General features: G+C 44.3%; 1 protein-coding gene across 1 annotated transcript in view; it reads left to right on the plus strand.

The window, feature by feature from the left end:
* The window catches only part of LOC144752363 (butyrophilin-like protein 9), a 416572-nt gene that overhangs the window by 23010 nt on the left and 372935 nt on the right, over nt 1–20627 (plus strand). The window contains exon 2 of the mRNA XM_078640298.1: nt 8937–9013. Coding sequence (XP_078496424.1) covers nt 8938–9013 — 76 coding nt within the window. The 5' untranslated portion in view covers nt 8937. The remainder of the gene's footprint in view (nt 1–8936; nt 9014–20627) is intronic.

Consider the following 20627-nt stretch of genomic DNA (forward strand, 5'->3'; position numbering starts at 1 on the left):
ATACCATTTTCGTGTCATGTTGGCCTTGCACCCCTCCAAAGGCTAATTAAAGTTTGTAGATTTATACAGTGAGGCTTATTACCCGCAAGGGTAGCCAGTCGCTGTCTATGGGCACAGGTACATTAAGTGGTTTTCCCAGAATCACAGGATGTTGCGCCACCGCCGACAATCCCCAGCTCCCGAGTCGGCAGCTCTGTCCGCTGCACCACAAACTCTCCCTGCTGTGAAAAACCGTGGTATTTGGATACAAAAAGACGCCATGCAGTGCCCTTCCTGGTCGCCAGCTTCAATCCTGGCGGCCTCACTTGATCGAATTTTAAGATTGCAGTGATACTTGTAAACAAGGGGGGATTGAAAGAAGCACTACAAATTATTCACTGTGCCATATAGCAAGCAATTTCTTTTTTGTCATGATTTACCCCTTGCTAATATAGACATGTGCTAAAAGCATCAATTGCCGAAATCACTGGAGCTATCCTGCCACAGTCATGACCCCAGGTCAGGTGCCTTCACCCACCAGGCTATCTTACTGTAATCTGAATGTTTACAATCACATAAGCGCCAAGTACTATTATCAACGCACATTTCTTGCAGCTCTCAAGTGTGGTGGGCTTTGCTCCTGCTCAGCACCAATAGAAATTTAAAGTGGCATTACACATGTCCATAGCGGACTCACATTCGTGTCAAACTTTATCACTGAAAGGAAGATTTCTGACGGCACAATGTGCTCAGGAACCCTTACGGAATTCCAGATTGGCACTGCCATCACTGTGGCCATTCTATTTGTTTAATTTCATGCCACTTGTGCATATTTCCCACGAGTATTTGTTTCCGTAGTTACTTTTCGAGCAACATCTGTCTTAATTCTGCACTGAGTTGCCACTCACCTCCTTGTGTCTGGGTGCATTCACTCTTTGGGTGGCTGTTCGTAACGGGCACATTTTAGATCTCTGTAGTTTAGGCTGAAGGCCGTGCAAGGGCCTTTCCAGTGGGCAATTTAACAATTCATGTGATTTATTTGGTCCAATACAGAGATACTTAGGTTTATATCAACTAATGAAACTATTTACAAAGCGCGATGTTACCCCCATTGAAAGGATGTCCAGGCGCTAAAGCTAATTAAAATTCGGAGGCCTCATCATAGCTGTTCAAATTAACAATGTTTTAAAGAACTCTCTAAAAGAAAGATAATCTGTTATCAGTCTCACGGTCAAGGTCTGCCTGTTCCTTACATTTGTATTTTACAATTACAGCTGTTGTGTGAGAATGCATTTAATGAAAAGGAATATAAAGTAGGGTTGCCAAAAGAAAAATGCCTGCCTGTTTTGTTCAAAGAGCCTGCAAAGACCTCCTCTTGACACTAAATAGACTTTTAAATACAAAAGTATGTATGTATTCGTTATGCGACCAGTGTTAGGACCAGCCCTGGCTGGGAGTGTTAGTCCCCTCCAAATTCCTGGTCTAGTGACTCCCCTGCTTCTGGCTATTATTATTATATACATTTGTAGTGTGCTACTATTACCAAAAGATGTCCTGGGGCTAATGACCATCGGCTGCTTGTAGGCAAATGAGAAACACACAGAAGGAGAACCAGCCAAATGGGGTAACCCACAGAGCATAGCGAAAGGTTTTTATATCTTCTTAAAGGATAATAGATTCTTGGTGGAGCAAAGCAAAGGAGGGTGCAAGTCCCATAACTGCGCGGCCTGCACCAAAACAGAGAGACAGACTACTCATGCCTTCTTGAATTGGGGAACAATAAGCAGAGTGGCACAGGCTGAGAGGAGCATACGGGTCCGAACCGTATGCTTGATGAGGAGAGATGAGAGAGGACAGCAATGGAGTGAGAGAATTCGATTGAAGAGATCAGGGATGAGGAGAAATGTGAATTGCCGAATAGAAATGTGGACACACAAGAAGTGAGTGTGAGCCAAAGGTGAGGGCTTCTGTTAGAACAAAGGGGAGATGTGAAAGATGAATGGGGGGACTGGAGAGGTCTAAGATACAAATAGACAAAAATTTGAATGGAGAGACGAGGTGAATGAGAAGTGCTGAGGGGCACGGGAGGTGACGGGCCAGAGAGGCCCTGAGATAAATGCGAGAGACTGTTAGAGATGAGGACAGTGAAAAGACAGAATGGCAAGAGGTGATTAAAGGTGAAGTGAGAGGTTGAATGGGGAGAGTTCAGAAGTTGTAAAAAGGGGTGAAAGAAAATGGCCTGCATAGTGAGAGAGGGATCCAGGGTTAGGAGAGGAGAGAGGGCTGGAAGGGAGGGAGGGGTTGAGAGGAAAGCTGCATGAGTAAACTGCTTAACTCTGCACAAAGCTGCCATGTTTTTAAGGGACCCCTGCTTCTCCTGGCAGGGCCAGGTGAGCATCTAATGTGGCAGCACGTATTCCTGCGGAGTGGAAGGCCCTTATCAAAGGTTGACTAGAAATCTTTATGATGTTAATTGCTGTATTTTCGTTATAAAAGGGTACTGATGGGGTGAAATCTTTCCTCAGTGTTACTGTGTGTAAAAAATGTCAACATAATGAAGCAATGCTATCCCAAAATACGCGGCATAACATCACTTACATTTTCTTCCCACACAATTTAATCAGGCCTGTCGCGTAATTTGGTCCTCACTGCCTCATAATTCTAGTAGCCCTGCCTACAGGATTAGAATTTTTTGTCAGGAGGGGGTCCTTAAGCCTCAAAATGTTGACAGGGGGGTCTCGGCATCCAAAAGTTTGAAGACCTCTGCCTTAGGGCATGTGTATGTGTGCAACATATGTGCAGAGATCAAATTCAGGGGTGCAACAGAGTGTCATTTTGACACCCTTGCACCCTTGAAATTGCATGAGCAATTTGCGAGAACCTACTGGTACTCGCAAATTGCTCATGCAATCTCCAATTCATTCATATGGGCCTGTAGGCCCATAGGAATGAATGGTACAGCATTCCTGGATTGCGACTAGCAATTTGCGAGTAGCAATTAAGGAATGTTTAGGAATCGCTATTTTAATAGCGATTCCTACATGCATAAGCTTCGATTCCTTAAAAATCGCTATTTAGGAATAGCAAAAGGCTACGTTGATGCATCTGCCAGCAAATCGGTAATAGCGGGAGCATATTCAAGGGTGGCAGGGTGTCACATTGACACCCTGTTGCACCCCTGAATCGTGCATGTGTGCACATGTGGCGCACATACATGCCCTAAGGGCATGTACGTCTGCCACATGGCACCTTGAAAAAAGCAAATTATTGCTTTTTTAAAGGTATTCGGTATTTACCACCAACTTGTAGCTGGTGGTAAATAACGAATTCTTAAAGCAAAAATGCACTCACTTGAGTGCTACCTACATAGGTTTTAAGGATTCGGTAATTTACAGAGTGCTTAAAATAAGGAATCAGTATTTTACCGTAAATTACCGACTCCTTAAAACAGGCCTCCTACATTAGAAAGGGCTAAATACCGGTTGGTAACGGGAAAATCACAGATTTTCGGCCGTTACCGACCGGTATTTAGCTACCTACATCTCGCCCTAGATCACTTCACAGATCTAAGTGAAGAAGATGACCTCCATCCTGCAGAAGATTAAATCTGGTTCTCCAAAAGACCCGATTCCACCAGACATCCTGCTGCAGGTAGGCAAAAGATCTACGTCTACCACTGCAGCACTCATATCACTCTCTGTTACACTAGGGATTATCCCCAAAACCTGGAAACACACCATAATCTAGCCACTGCTGAAAAAGCCTCATTTAGACCCGGCAGCGCCAGGGAATTATCAACCAATCTCACTTTTGCCACTGTGCGGCAAAATAACTGAAAAACACATCAATCAGACCCTGTCCCATTATCTAGAAGAGAACCAGGTGTTGCATACCACTCACATGGGCTTCCGACTGCAACAAAGCACAGAGTCAGCCCTATTGGGGGTGACAGAGGAACTAAAGGGAATCCTAGACAGGGGGTGCACAGCAGCTATCCTGCTTCTGGATCTTAGCACTGCGTTTGATACAGTGGAACACTATACCATGATCCGCAGGCTAAAGGAAGCGGGTATTACAGGCTCTGTGCTAAAGCTGGCCTCCAGAATTAGGAGAACCCCCTGTCCCAAAGAACGCTGTTAAAAATCTGGGAATATGGCTAGACGAAAGTCTGTCCATAGAAACTCACTCCAAGAAACTATAAGATGTATGCTTTGGACTTCTGCGCATGCTCCGGATGATCCTTCCTCTTACTTCTGAACATACTCGCAGAACCATGGTCCAGGCCCTAGTGGTGTCGCAGCTGAACTATGTTAACTCTGTATCGTGGCGCACCCAAATACGATATTGCTGCACATCCCAAGACAAAAGTCAGCTAAAGAATCCCTGAAGACATTACACTGGCTCCCTATCCAGGCCAGGTTTGAGTTCAAGTTCAAGTTCAAGTTCAGAATTTATATAGCGCACTACTCACCCAGAGGGTCTCAAGGCGCTTGGGGAAGGGGTTCATTATTTATCGAATAGCCAGGTTTTAAGTTCTTTTCTGAAGGAGATGTGGTTCTGTGTAAGGCGGAGGTGGGTGGGGAGTGAGTTCCAGGTCTTGGCCGCCAAGTAGGAGAAGGATCTACCTCCCATGGTGGATCTTTGGATGCGCGGGATTGCGGCGAGACCTTGATCGGAGGATCTTAATTGGCGAGTGGGTGTGTAGAAGGATAGTCGAGTGTTGAGGCATTCGGGCCCTAGCTTGTAGAGGGCCTTGTGTGAGTGGGTGAGGAGACGGAATGTTATTCTCTTGTTGACGCGGAGCCAGTGGAGGTCTTTCAGGTGGCCGGTAATGTGATTTTGGCGAGGGATGTCCAAAATGAGTCTCGCTGATGCGTTTTGGATACGTTGGAGTTTTTTTCAGTAATTTGGCTGTAATTCCGTCGTAGAGGGTGTTTCCGTAGTCCAGTCGACTCGTGATTAGTGCGTGGGTGACAGTTTTTCTTGTTTCGGAGGGGATCCAACGGAAGATTTTTTTGAGCATACGAAGTACGTTGAAGCAGGAGGATGAGACGGCGTTGACTTGTCTGGTCATTGAGAGTGAGGAATCTAGGATGAAGCCCAGGTTGCGTGCGTGATCTGTGGGTGTGGGTGCCGTGCCCAGAGCCGAAGGCCACCATGAGTCGTCCCAGGCAGAGGGGGATGATCCTAGGATGAGTACCTCCGTTTTGTCTGAGTTAAGTTTTAGGCGGCTGGTTTCCATCTATTCGGCAACTTCTTTCATACCTTCGTGAAGATTGGATTTGGCGGAGTTAGTGTCTTTGGTGAGGGAAAGGATCAGCTGGGTATCGTCAGCGTAGGAGATGATGTTAAGGTTGTGTTGACGTGCGATGGATGCGAGTGGACTCATGTAAACGTTGAAGAGGGTGGGACTGAGTGATGAGCCTTGTGGTACACCGCAAATGACTTCGGTAGCCTCTGATTTGAATGGGGGAAGTCGTACTCTCTGGGTTCTTCCGGCAAGGAAGGAGACGATCCAGTCCAACGCTTTTCCTTGTATTCCGATATTGTTGAGGCGTTGTATGAGGGTGCTGTGACAGACTGTGTCGAAGGCGGCGGAGAGGTCGAGTAGAATGAGGGCCACTGTTTCTCCGTTGTCCAGTAGTGTTCGGATGTCGTCTGTGGCTGCGATGAGGGCGGTTTTGGTGCTGTGTTTGGCTCGAAAGCTGTTCTGTGAGGGATCGAGGGAGTTGTTGTCTTCGAGGAAGGCGGCGAGTTGGCTATTGACAGCTTTCTCGATGACTTTTGCCGGGAAAGGGAGGAGGGATATTGGGCGGTAGTTTTTGAGTTCGGAGGGGTCTGCTGTGGGTTTCTTCAGGAGGGCGCTGACTTCGGCATGTTTCCAGCTTTCTGGGAAGGTAGCAAAGTTGAAGGAACAGTTGATAATATCACAGAGGTGGGGTGCGATGATGGAGTCTGCTTTGTTAAAGATGTAGTGGGGACATGGGTCGGTTGGCGAGCCAGAGTGGATGGACATCATAATGCGGATGGTGTCTTCGGTGGTGATTGGGTTCCAGGCGTTGAGATTGTTGGAGGGCGGTACAGGTTCTGAGGGGGGTGAGTAGGATTGTTCGTTGGTATTGTTTTCGAAGCTCTTATGTATGTCGGCAATTTTGTTGTAGAAGAAGGACGTCTTGGGAGGGGGTGATGTCGTTTGAGGCTGCGGTGGGGTTGGTGAATTCTTTGACGATATTGAATAGTTCCTTGCTGTTATCGGCATTGTTGTCGAGACGATTCTTGAAAGCTGATTTCTTGGTGGATCGAATCAGCTGGTGGTGTTTGTGGGTGGCTGCCTTGAAGGTGGTCATGTTGTCGGTGGTTGGGTTTTTTCTCCATGTTTTCTCTAAAGTACGGCAAAGTTTCTTGGATTTCTTAAGATCATCGTTGAACCAGGGGGCCTTTTTGCTGTCTTGTTTGGTGTGATGGTTTTTCAAGGGTGCTAATTCGTCAGCGCTGTGAGTGATCCATTGTTTGAATTTGATGGCAGCTTGGTTAGGGTCAGATGAGAGGGCGGGTGTGTTTTTGTTGAGCGATGTGAGGAGTTGGTCGGTGGTGATTTTGTTCCATTTTCTTCGGGGAATAGGTTGTGGGGGGTTGTGGGTTGAAGTGGTTTTGTAGCTGAAGTGAACACAACTGTGGTCCGTCCAATGGAGAGCTGTGGTGCGATCGAAGGAGATGTGTTTGCTGGAAGTAAAGATTGGGTCGAGCGTATGTCCGGCTATGTGGGTGGGGGTGTCAACAAGTTGTTTGAGTCCGAGATTGGCTAGGTTATCCAGTAGGGTTGTGGTGTTGTTGTCGTTATTCTTTTCCATGTGGAAGTTGAGGTCTCCTAGTAGGATGTAGTTCACGGAGGCAAGGGCATGTGGACTGATGAAGTCAGTGATGTCTTCGCTGAATTGTTTACGTGTTCCTGGAGGCCTGTAGATGAGGGTGCCTCTGAGTGTGGTTCTGGGGTCAGTGTGGACCTGGAAGTGGAGGTGTTCGGCGGTCGAAAGGTTGGCGTCGGAGCTAGTCGTGATTTTGACGGTGTTTTTGTGGACGATGGCGATGCCTCCTCCTGTTTGGACGGGGCGGTCTTTACGGATGATCTTGTAATTGTCCGGGATGGCTATGGCGATGTCGGGTGTTGATGATGCATTCATCCATGTTTCAGTGAGGAAGGCGATGTCTGGTGATATAACGTCAAGTAGATCCCAGAGTTCGGTGGCGTGTCTGTGGACCGAGCGGGTGTTCAGCAGAATGCACTTCAGGTGGTTAGGGTTGGACCTGTGTTTGGGGTTAGTGGTTGTGGTAAGGGTCTTGACGCTGGTGAATTTGCAGGAGTGGCATGCGAAGGGCCCATGAGTACGTCCAGGGGCAGCTTCGAAGCATTGGGGAGTATGTCCGGGGTTAAGGGCAAGGAGGGTGGCTGCATCATACTTGATGCGGCCAGAGTGCGGTTTGCGGGGGCCAGGGGGTCTGGCGCTAGGCGCGGTCCAGGCGCAGACGGGCGTAGACGGGCTTACCTTTGGCGCACCTTCGGCGCGACCGCAGCGCGTGGATGCTGCGCGTGGGACCATATGTCATAAATGAAGAGTGGAGGGGGGGCGGAGCGTGGGAGGGTCAGCTGGGAGGCGGGAGCGAGGTGGGGGGAGGGTCTGGGACGGCACAACAAACAAAATGGCAGCAACCAAAGCAAACAATGGAGCGCTATGGGTGAAATGTAATTCTAGGCAGCAGTGGAGTCGCGCTATTAGCAAATCAGCAGTCAGACAATAAAATACTTTGCAAAAGCCAACCGCGATGCTATTAAATATCCTGCAGGCGAGCGCATGATTGTAGTGCAGGCACAAAGCGTCTCAGAGGATTCCAGGTGCTACGTAATAATCACGGGGCACAAAACGACTCAGAGGAGATAAAGCGCTGCTGTAATGGGGCACAGGCGTCTCAGAGGATTCAAAGCGCTACGATACCGGAGTGCACAGAACGTCTTCAGAGGAGGCAGTGCGATGTGAAGTCAGGCTCAGAGGAGGTGAGGGGAGCGACCGCTTCTGCACGGGACAGGACGGTCACTATGTATTGCCCATGGAGCTAGGAATGACAAAGGTCCGGCCTTAATCGAAGAGCTTGTCTCATTCTATATCCCAGACAGACCCCTGACATCCTCTGCAGATCTCCTCATGAAACAGACTATGATAAAGAGATCTAGGTAGGTAAGTAGATCCTTCTTGCATCTAGCTCCTAGCCTGTGGAACGCCCTGCCTATGGAACTGCGTCTGTTGACTGACGAATTGGCATTCAGGAAAAGACTTAAAACTTGGCTCTTCCCTTAATATCCTTGCAACAGTAATGCCAACTTTCCCCTAGCGCTGGGAAGCCTTTGGGCAGCCATGCGCTCTACAAATACATAAACAGAGCTGAATAGGCCCAGTGGAGAGGACCCTTACCTTGTACGTGTTGTTATTGTTAGACTGAATCCAGAGTAATAATCAATATGCAGTTCATACCGTAGTTAATACTAAGGAGTGACAGTGAAGTGAATCTTTTCAAGCAAAATAGTAGAGGTGTAATTAGTAGCGTTATGGGGCGCTGTATACTAAGCATAAGATTATTGTGAACTGAACGAATAGTATGCATTTCTTTCTCCATTCATTTTGTTAAATTGTTAAGACATTGCAAACAATAATATCTCACATTTTGTTTAATTTTTACTTTTGTAAATTTCATGTATTATTTAACTTTTATTGTAAAGATTTGTTTGGTAATGCACATCTGCCATATTGTGGTCCAGCATACGCATCACAACTCTTAGCAAATATTGCAGCCTTCTACACACAAACCTTAGTGAGAAGTGTAGTTATTTCATTCATTGCATTGTTTTGTTCATCACTTTTATCTCTATGAGAAACCTGTGGGATTTGTTCTTTCTCCTCTCACAGAATGATGGCACTTCTATGCCTGCCAGGACTCTTGTCACTGCTGGTGCTGTGTCTGTGCCATGAACCACCTGTTTCAGGTAGGTTAACTCTGTTTTCTTGTTTTATAATTTCTGGCCTTATTTAATTTTACAATCCTCTAGTCTAGCAGAGTCCCTGAACCCACCATATTTGTGGAAAAAAGTCCCTCATATTCACAGACTGCTCCCACAGTGTAGGGAGGTTTTCTCATAACGTGGGTTCTGCTGCAAAGACTTGAAACCACTTTGGGGGAAACACACTGTTAGACTCTCCACCAAAAGATCACTGAAACACTATTGTGGTAAAACATATATGTACATTGTTCTCTGAGTTGATTACGATTCCAGATTCAGATATAATATTCATCTGTGTCAAATATAGTGCTAAATACTGCACTTCTCCCATTTCTAAGTGCACTAAATAAAATATGTTATCATTACACAATTTACTGACCAACGGAAGAATCTAAGGCTAATCCTACTTTTTAGGATTTGCACTCATGATCTCCAGGCACTGCAGTTTGACAGTGGCTGGCATTCAAATTACTGACTCATCCTTGTAGCTGACATGTTATGCAATATGTATTTGTAAAGCGCTCCAGCACTTGTGGTGGTATCCTGGCACTGAGCAAGTGTATGTGCTTAGCCTTGCCTATAGTTGGTTGGTTAATTGAAAAGCCAAGTCTTCAGCTTTTTGAGGAATTCAAGAAGTGAGGAGGAGGCTCTCTGTGGAGTGTGAGCTCTTCCACGCTAAAGGAAAAAGTTATGCTTTATGAGCAATGTAAGAGAAGTCCTGTTCTCCTCATCTGGCTGTGTGTATGTGTGGGGTGTGTGTGAGTAGAAGTCCTGCTGAATTGAGGTGCCTGAGTGGTTGGTGGAAAGAGATGTGACTGTTCAGGTAGCTGAGACCTGTGTAGTGCCTTGAACGTGTGTGTGAAGAGTTTGAACTGAGTGTTTTCGTGTGTCAGGAGCTTGTGGAGTTTACAGAGGTGTGGTGTGATGTGCATTCTGTGTGGGAGGTTGAGGATGAGTCTGACTGCCAAGTTCAGCATGATTTGTCTTCTTCTGGTGAGTTTATTGGGGATCCCGGAATAAAGTGTGCTACCATAGTCCAACTTATTGGTGACTAAAATCTGAGTGACAATTTTTCTAGTGTTGCTTGGAAGCCATTTGAAGATCATCCTCTGCATCCTCAGGATGTGGAAGCAGGGTTCATTGACGGCGTTGACTTGTGCGGTCATCATGTAAAGTTTGCTGTCCATGATTATTTCTGGGTTCCTGGTGTGGGTCTGAGTTTGGCCGGCCACCAATTGGAATGCCATGGTGAGGTGTTCTTGCTCAAGATCACTACTCTTGTCTTGCCAGTGTTTAGATTGAGACAACTGGCTTTCGACCAGTTAGCAACTTCTGTCATGCAGACGGTAAACTTGTTTCTTGTGTTGGAAGTCTTGTTCGAGAGGGAGAGTAAAAGTTACACACTGTCTGTGTGGGAGAGGATGTTGGTGTTGTGCGCACAGATGAAGTTGATAAGAGGGATCATGCATGCATTCAAGAGGGTAGGGCTGAGCAGTGAACACTGAGGCATTCTGCAGAGGAGTTTGCGAGCTTCAGAGAAGTAAGATGCCAGGCTGACAGCTTGTGCGATATCCATTATGAAGAAGCAGATCCAGCAAAGTGTGTGTTCTTGGATGCCTATCTCAAGTAGGCTCCTGATAAGGATGGTGCGTGAGAACGTGTCTTTGGAATACCTCCTAGCAGAAGTGGTGTTGCATGGAGCAACTCCCAGCAAAGGTGGTATATCCATATGGCAGATTTTATAAAAGATTATATATATATCCATAAACTAGCTTCCAACACAGTTGATGTAACTAAGTAGAACTATATAACAGAGGTATTATATCTATTGAAGAACATCTGAGATAGCATGGAAGAATGTCTAAGAAGGTACGATGCTTCAGGGGAGAGTGTCATGAAGGGAGTGTACCAAATTAAAGCTGATGTGACATGTTTAAATCAGGGTCAAGCAGAGAACGTTTATCTTTTGTTCATGTATCAGTAGCACTGGGAAATTCAGAAATGGGGTATCTTTGGGATAAACTCCAGGTAAGGTATTTTATATATAAATTAGCCACTAGATGGGGCATCCATAAATGTACACACGCAGCAATAACAGCACCTTAAAATATGTACCCTATCCAGTGTGGTTGTCTGGGATAGATGGTTTATCTTGCTCAGTGATACAAGGCAATGGGATATGCATAAGTGGTGTGTCTATGAAATTATTTCTAGCTAAGATAAGAGATCTATTGAATAGCCTCTGAAAAAGAGAAGTTGGCTCGGTAAGAGAACCACGCACACAGGAGGGAAATCCGTAAACAAGCATACAATTCAAGTAGAGAAAAATACTTGCTTGTGTCTGCTACTGGGGAGGGACTACAAAATGCTCTTCATCTCTACAGGAAATTAGAACCTTAACTACATAGTACTATAGGCACTTCAGTAGAGTCCATGTAAGTATATTTGTATGTATGTGTGTTTGTATGCATCTTTGTATGTATGTATGTATTTATGTATGTATGCATGTATGTTTATCCACAATCCGTTCCCTTCAACCAGAACAGATGGGAGCACAACTGCAGGTTGGTAGAGATCCATTGTATTTAAACAGCATGAAGTGTTTCTGCATGGAGTGCCTTTTTCAAATGCAGTGAAAAAATAATGTTTCCACATGCGAGTCTTTAAAAGGCATTATGTAAGTATGTATGTTTGAATGTAAGTATGTATGTTTGTATGTATTTGATATCTGTAAAGGATGAAACTACTGTAAAGCAGTGGAACACTGTACAAGGTCAAATAGAGGGATAAAATCAGAGATTAATTATAGGAAGGAGGTGCTGGGCTTGGGAGTAGAATATATACTGCATCGTAGTGTTCCTTATAGAAGAGTGTAATTGACTATTTTTTAAATTGTAGAAGGGTGGGGGCAATCCTGTGTTGATGTTCCATGTGAGATGTTATACTCAGAAATATTTTGAGGCAGGAGAAAAGTGGACAATAGCTCTGGGCCCCAAATTTTCAAGGAGCCGCTGGTAAAGTGAGTGGGACAGTCAAAAATCATGCTTCAAAAACATTGCTGATGAAAAGCATCAGGCTTTCTTCTAAGTTGTGAGCAGAGTGAAGCTTAACAGAATGTTATTGGTATATTTACTAGGGATTTGTGTCATGGCAAAGTCCAGCAAATTGAAGGAAAGCAGCACTCAATTTTGTAACAGTATTTACTTTACAAAATGTATTCTGTGCTGAAAAGTGCCTTTTTCTCTGCACAAATAACACTTTCCACTGATTTGCCCTCAATTTGTGTCAAGGGGGTCTCATTGCTTATAAGATTAGCACAAGTAGTAATAGTTTCTGAGGCAAACTCTGATCTAGTTAAATAGCCAGAACGAGTTTTGGGTAAAACAATAATGCCTTCTTGAAACAGGCACTAACATGGAAGAGAAATGTAATTTCTCCAATATTTCCTTACATTGAATGTGTGGTGCACTGTACACCACATACACAATAATTGTGTAAAGTTTATCAATGTGTCTACTTATAAGAGTTTCTACTGCAACTGTATACTTCTAGTGCATCTATGCTAAACAGCCACACAAAAAAACTGCACCATGATGCACAGCTTGTGTGTGGCAATAGGCACCCTGTTTGAGCACAAGGCATAGCAGTGGTGAACAGTAGCAGGCCATTTTTAACAAATGTAACTTTAAGCTGCTTTCTCCATTTTAGACAATGCAACTTTGGTTGCTGTGCTCTGGTACACTACACCATAATAAAACTGCCCATTGCCATTAGCCTGCTTAGCCTTAACCCTCACAAATTAAGGCAAGTAAATTGAAGGATGATCTTTCTGCATCATTTCTCCCTCATTGCTTCACCTTATTCCTACCTTAACTCTGTTGCTCAGCCTTTCTATCAGTCTATCTTTACTTCTTTACATACCAGCATCCCTTTTCTCTCTAGCTTTGCTTTCATTGTCTCACCTTTATCTCCTTCTCCTCCCTCTCAGTATCCCTATTCCAAGTCATTCAATTTCATCTTTCCCTACCTCTTTCTTATGCCCTTGTCTCACTCTCAATCACACCTCTCCTCTCTCTCCATGTATAACTTACCTTTCTCTCAACCCCTTTTCTATCTAACTAATCTCCTTCACCTCTATCATATTTCTCTCTCCACCTTGCATCTATCTTAATACATCACCACTCTCTATCCCACCTTGCTCTCTCAGTACCTAATATCACACCTACAACTCCCCTTTCTCTTGCTCCACCTTTGTTCCCTTTTCTTCAACTCTTTAACGTTCTTGCAGATTTCCGGCTACCTTCTTTTTTCTATCTCTCCCACTATTTCTCTTCCATCAAATCCTCTCACACCGTCTGTCTCTCTCTCTCACACAAACATATGGCTCTCTCTCTAGACCTACTTCTCAACTTCAGCTTACCGTTCCACCTCTTACTTTATTAATCTCTCTATCTCACCAGCTTTTCCTCTCACTCACAATGTTCTACCACTGTATAGACCTCATCTTGTTATCAAATGCATGTATATCTGTGAACAACAGATGCTTTCTGCCACAGGAGCATGGTTTCCCCAGTTAACTCTGCCATTGTGTTGTTCTAACTCTTGATCATCCTTACCATCTCCGCAAGTGGTATTTGGTGTTTGGAAAACCTTACGCAAAAGGGAGAACAGTGCCTCGTCCAAATCCAAGACACGTTCACAACTCAAAGGATCCAAACAAGTAAGAGTAGTCCCATGGGTTAACACACCTACGTCAGACACATGGTCTACTTGATTCCTGTCTTTTCAGAGTTCACAAGACAAGAGTTTTACTTTGTTTTTCTTCTCAGGCCCACTCTTTAATTCCCATGTGCTAGAGTGCAGCTTAACTTCCATTGCATTTGCCATAGATATTCACCTAAACCTCAGCACTGTTAATCCTGGCCTGTGTCCCTCTTGTCCATCACTCCACACGTCACTGTCTTCTCTCCCATTCTCTGTCATCCTCCCTTTACATTTTTCTCAACTTGCTCATTTCTACCCCATATATTTCACCTTTGTCTTGTTTCATAATGAACATTGTCTCCTTGTTGCAGCCTGGTCTTTCCTGCTTTTCCTAAATTGCCTCACTACAAATGCAGATCATAAGAGCATACCAAATTATATAAAAGCAATGAATATTAAGAAGATTTTCACAACAAAGTGCACTCTGGGACGGAGAGGGTGCACTGTTGAGAGGGGATAAGAAGACAGGCTAAATAGAGATCTCCACAATCTGTCCAAACTCTTAGAGCACAAAGTCAATAAAAAATCACCATTCAAAAGGATTAAGTCTATTAGGTATCTAACAAAGTTCGCTGTTTCAGCCTCAACTGCCGCTCTCTTCCCAAACACCAGCTTCATCTATAACTTTCTTGTTGATACTGATCCTGATGTGATTTTCTTAAACAAAACCTGGCTTCATGATGGGTCCTTACCTGATGTGATTGCTGCACTCCTTGACAACTTTGCGCTGTTAGGTATTAATAGACCCCATAAAATAGGCAGCTGTATCGCCATTGTCTTTAGAAAACTCCACAATTATAAAATTGAGGAACTCCGGATTTCTAATTGCGGAGCCATGCTCTTATCCATTCCATTCTCCCCCAAATTCACCTTTTCGGGTGCTCCTATTTATCACTCCCCTGGGTCTTTTAACAGTAGGGGTGCAGTTTTTGCAGACTCACTGGCCCCCCATATTCTCCGGGTGATATATTTCCCAGTGCTTGGTGACCTCAACCTTCATCTTGAGGACTCTAATAATAAATTGGCATTAGTTCTCATAGAAGACTTGAAGACTCTTAACCTCCAGCTTATTGATTCCTCACCTACTCACTCAGCGGGGCACCTCTTGGACCCCATTTTTTCCAATCTGTCTACCTTGTCTGCTGCACTTCCTCTTCAACTCAGTTGGTCTGAACACTTTGCTGTTCCTTTTATAATCAATTCTGTCCTGGTCTCTCTTACTCGACCAACTCGGCCATAATCCAGAAATTGGTCCAAACTCGAGCGGCTCTTAAACACAATCCCTTGCTTTATATTTTAGTGTGGGCGGTGAACTCCACTCTGCTTGTGTATTTTGCAGAGTTTTCCGCACTCCGCATTACGTGGAGTTCCAAAAAACTCTCTTCCACGGAGCAGATCGTAGTTTTTTTCCTCACTTGCGTTCGTCAACATCAAGGGACGAGTGAGGAAAATACACTTCATGGCCAGATTTTTCCTCATTCACGAATGTCAACATCGAGTTGGCGAGCGTGAGCTTGGAAAATCAACCCCTCAGTGAGATTTCTCAACGCAGGAGGTTAGATTTCTCATTGTGAGTGGTCAGTTATGGTTGCAACCACTCGCATGGAGAGACCATCCATTCACATTGAGAAAGCTGCAGCTCAATTGAGAAAGCTGCAGCTCAAGTAAAAATCTACTCAAGCGGCAGAAATAAAGAAGCGCCCGCTTGCGCTGTGCATGGTGTCGTTCGGGATGATTGCACAGTGCGTACAACCCCCTGGCACTGAAAATCATCGCAAACAGCATTTATCTAATGCACTCCACAGCTTGCTGAGCTCTGCGTAGCGTGGCAGAGTTTTATTTGCACTACGCCCAGGCTTACTCATATCCCAACCCGACCCTGATCAATGTTCTGTGCATCATTGGCTTTCAGAGGCTACAAAATCTACCCTCCCCCTGTCAGCTAAACCTCAACTCAGAGTGCATCCTCCCGCCCTTGGTTTACACACTCCCTCAAACAAGATAAAACACATTGCAAAGCTTTAGAAAGACAATGGTGGAAGTACTATTCACCAGAGGCTACGTTAGCTTACCTGACTGCACTGAAAAAATACCATGCTTTGTGTAGATCAGCTCGCACCACTTTCTTTACGGAAAGGATTACGAATTCCAAACACTGCCAGAAAACCCTATTTAAGGTTGTGAAACAACTTTCAGCATCAAGTACTTTTCTGCCTTCTCCTTCACTCTCACTACATCAGTACAACAAGTTAGCATCGTTCTTTTTTAATGAAGTAGAGTCTATTTACCGCCAGCTTGATTCAGATTCTTCCCATCAAGGCAACTTTACCTTCCCTGCTACTTTTCATGCTGATCAGGCTGATAAACTCCATCAGGCTAACTCACCTGATGAGACGTGAAAAATCAGGATCGGGCTCCCTCTAGACTTGGTTACTCTTCAATCTTTGTTGGGACCTTTGAAGTCTGGCTCCCCACTTGACCCTCTTACCCCATCCAAGCTCAGACTTCTTCACAAGTCGGTCCTTAGCCTGATTCTTAATCTTCTCAACACCTCTTTAAGCTCTTATCTAGATCCTCAGAACTGGAAACACGCTTGGGTGCTCCCCCTACTGAAAAAGATCCATCTTGATCCTCTCTGCTGGTCTAGTTATCATCCTATTTCCCTCCTTTCTGTCTTCTATAAAGTCTTGGAAAGGCATATCAACTCCCAACACTCCTCTCACGTGGCTACTCACAAACTATTTCATCTGTCAAAATCTGGCTTTTGTTCTGGCTACGGCACCGCATCAGCTCTGCTTGGGTCACTGAATATCTCAGGCTACAGCTTGATCGTGGTGGCACAGCAGCTCTTATTTTACTGGATTTGAGGGCAGCATTTGAGACGGTCTCACATTCCATCTTGTTTGATCGTCTTGAAGCCTCAGGCTTTGTGGGTGCGGCCTTTAGGTGGCTGATCTAATTTTTTTTAGAGATCGCTCGTTCCAAGTCTTCTTACATACCACTAAATCAAATCCAGTAGCTCTAACTTCAGGAGTGCCGCTGGGCTCAATTTTAAGGCCTCTGCTTTTTAATCGTTACACTTGCCCTCTGGATGACATTGCGTAGAAGTCGGAACTGACAGTTTTTTCCTACGCTGATGATACCCAGATCATCTTCTCTCTTTCAGCTGCTCAGCATCAGGACTCTTCCTTTCTCCAGCTCCTACTGTGCAATATCTCTTTGTGGATGTCAAGAAATTCCTTGAAGCTGAAAGTTTCTAAAACGGAGGTCCTGATTCTGGGAAACAACCCCGAACAATGGGGAAGTACCCATTGGCCTGACACTCTGAGACCTTTACATGCTCCGGTCTCTAAAGTTAAGATCCTGTGTTTTATTATTGACAACAATATCTCCCTAGAGCCCAGGTCTCCAAGGTCACCCAAACCTGCTTTGCGGTTCTCAAGTGGCTAAAAGAAATATTCCAGTTAATTCCACCTGCTGCCCAGAGAACAGTAATGCAGACGTTAGTGATTACAGACTTGAGTATGGCGATGTTTTGTACCTCGGCTCTGATAAAGCCTCTGTCCATCGCTTACATCTCATTCAAAATGAGGCGCTCGCCTTCTTTTTGGGCTGCCTCAACATGCCTCAGTCTCACCGTTGCTGCATCAACTCCATTGGCTCAAGGTGAACAAACCCATCGAGTTCAAGGCCCTATGCTACATGTTCTGGGTCAAACATGGTTTGGTGCCCCCTTACATACAAAGTCTGGTCAAACCCTTTGTGCCCTCTCGACAGCTGAGATCAATGAGCCTTTCTCTGTTTTTTGTTCCCAGAGTCCGTCTAACTCATTTGAGAGGCAGCTCGTTCCCCTATCTTGGCCCCAAATTATGGAATTCTCTTTCGTTGCAACTTAGGTTGTGTCATTCGCTTTAAGCCGTCTATAAGAAATTAAAGACTTTCCTTTACTAACAAGCATAACCCGCTTTGTGCTCCTTCTGCAGTCTGTGGCTTGCGTATTGTCCTGCTCAGCGGCGGGAAACCCTGTTGGGTTGCTGTGCACTTTATAAATCTATAAATATAAGCTCATTTCAGTTCTTTTTTTAATTAAAGAGAGTAAATGGCTGTTCTTCTAAAGATGGGTCAAACAATTAGAAGAAATGCATTCCACTGATAAATGTATGTTCTTGTGCATACATGGAGAGTGGAGCTAGGGCCTCAAAAATACCTTAACGTCTTGTAGAGCTGAACCTTTGTAGATAGAACTGAGCTCCAGCACAAAGGCAGCCAAGTCCCTGCATACATAGTGCTAAATCCATGCACAAATAGAGCAGAGACTGTGTACCAATAGGTAATTTCTTTCATTGAGCTGGAGCTCGGTTCCTGCATACATAGTACTGCAGCCCTGGGCAGACAGAGTTGAGCTCTTCAAAGTATGCATTGGAGCTCTATTGCAGACAGTTGTGAGCCTCTGCACAGACATAAATCGTGGTGAGCCAGTTCACTACCAGAATTTATCATATGTGCGAATATAGACAAAAAGGTGAGAAAGAAATGAGGAGAGTGTGACTGAGGTGGAAAAGAAAAGAGAGGGAGATAAAACAAGAGACACCAGTGAGAGACATATGAACAACACCACAACAATAATTCTAAGGCAAACTTTATCATGCTCAGGGTATTTGTGAACTGCATAGCTCACCCTGGAGAGTATCCTGGTGCTGAGAAAGCAGGGGTTATGTCATCTGTAACTGTGACTTCTTCTGGCTGAAGTGCCATGTTTTCAGTTTCTTGCATGGCGCAAGTACTGAGGAGGCAGATCAGATATGTTGGGGTAGGTTGTTCCAGGCTTTGGGTACGAGGTAGGGGAAAGCTGGTTCTTTGTAAGTGGGAGAGGTGTGTGAGCAGGATTCTGGCTGAGCAAAAGAGTCTGGAGTCAATCACTCCTGGCCGCAACACAATAGAAGATTGGAGGGAAGCAGCGTTTGAATACTTCAATCTTTGTGTATATGATGGTTAATGAAAGTAGTTCACAGGCTCTGTCTTCCCAAATGCATCTTTTTGATCATTGAGTCTAACCTTGGAAAGGTATGGCCATCTAATGTCAATATATATTATGTTACATCCTCTAATTAATTTGTAATATTGCAGTGTATAAAATGGTTAGTGACAGAAATTCAGTTGTTGTTATTGCAAACGCAATCTTTTTGAATGTTGAGCTTTATCGTTTGAAAGAGATGGTCATTTGGTAATCACTTATACTATGCTCCCTCCTCAGTATATTCCTTTACATGTGTATTTTATAATGGAGCATCCATTATTTATGTTCTTCCTGATTCTATCTTATGTCAACATTGACAAATGGGTTTGCATAAATCCACGTTGAATAGATTATGAATGCATGACATTTCCAATAGGGAATTCCCTTAATACTCTGTGATTGTTTTATGTAAATACAATACTAACCTCCCTTACAGGGCTCATTTGTTTTCTGAGGTGATAGTATTTTTCAAGTGTACATACATTTGTTTGTTATATTTTCTGAAAGTCCTTCTTCACCTGTAGTCAATTATTTTCTTTATGTTTTTCCGGTATTTATCACAATACTTTAGGTACCATGAATTTAGTCTTGGGTAACTAATTTTGGAAGGCCATTAGTAACAAAAGACTCTGCTCTCATCGCGTGGGCATCACTATGAATGTGTAGAGATTTAAAAAGATAGGCTCCTCACACGCACGCTTGTCGGCCTTGGAATCATACCGGCCTGCGCACCTGAGTCAATGCATGAGGCCTCTGGTTTGTGGGATTCATGCATAGTCGGCCTTAGATTCTTTCTACAATTCACCGCATGTCTGCCAAAAGAGCTCCCATGCTAAATTTTTCTATTGTTAGGAGGTTATAGTGAAGTGATTGATGCAGCTTCTTTGTTTACTTTCAAGCATTAGCCCACGACACCTGGGTAAAGAGTCGTAAGGACTCATGGCTTTACTGGCTCCATTGGGATGCGCTGGCTGCAATTATCATGTATCAGATCACTACTGGGACTCACAAGTTTAATCAGACTCGGATAACATTGATTTCCTGGTTGAATGAGCTGCCAGCACATCTACTGTTTATTGGCAGTGATCAAGTCATGAGGGCTGCTTTGTCGCTACTTTTTTGTGAGATCAAATTAGATATTTTAACCCGCATTTGCATTAATGTAGCCTTATAGCCCACCTTTGCGGACATACCGGCTGTTAAAGGCCCGCTCCAGCGTTAAATGCCCGAGCTGAAGGCTCTAAAGCGGAACTTTAATAGCCGGTATAGCCCAGCTACGAAGTGCTATGAAGCTATTAGAACATTCTGCCACTAGAGCGCAGAATGTTCTAACAAATAAAACAAAGGCCTCTCGAGCCCGAGGGGATTGAAAACCCCTCGGGCTCCGAGAGGCCTTTGTTAACAAAAACATTGGAATGTTGCTCTGCGGGCTTTTACCGGCCCATAGAATCACGGAGCGCTCCATTGTATTCAATAGAGTCCTCCACATTCCAATGTTCTAATACATGTTAGGCACGTGCCTAAGGGCGTATTTTATAGGATTTTAAATGGCTAGATGAGTTTTCAATCAGCATCCCCAGTGGTTGCCTTTTAGTGAGTTACTGTATTCACACTGTCCTTTTGTTTGTAGATGATTTGAATTACTTGTTGGTATTGGTATTTTTGTAGATACCACTGTTTGAATGTTACCACAATAATACCAACACTAAGACACATTCCTATTTCTTCACAGCCCCATTGGAATGACCAATTTGGGAATAGACATATGATCTTTTCTTTAGTTTTTTGAGCTTGTGTAAGTGTTCACTGCACATCGCA

Source organism: Lissotriton helveticus, chromosome 5_1, assembly GCF_964261635.1.
Source record: "Lissotriton helveticus chromosome 5_1, aLisHel1.1, whole genome shotgun sequence".
NCBI lineage: Eukaryota > Metazoa > Chordata > Amphibia > Caudata > Salamandridae > Lissotriton > Lissotriton helveticus.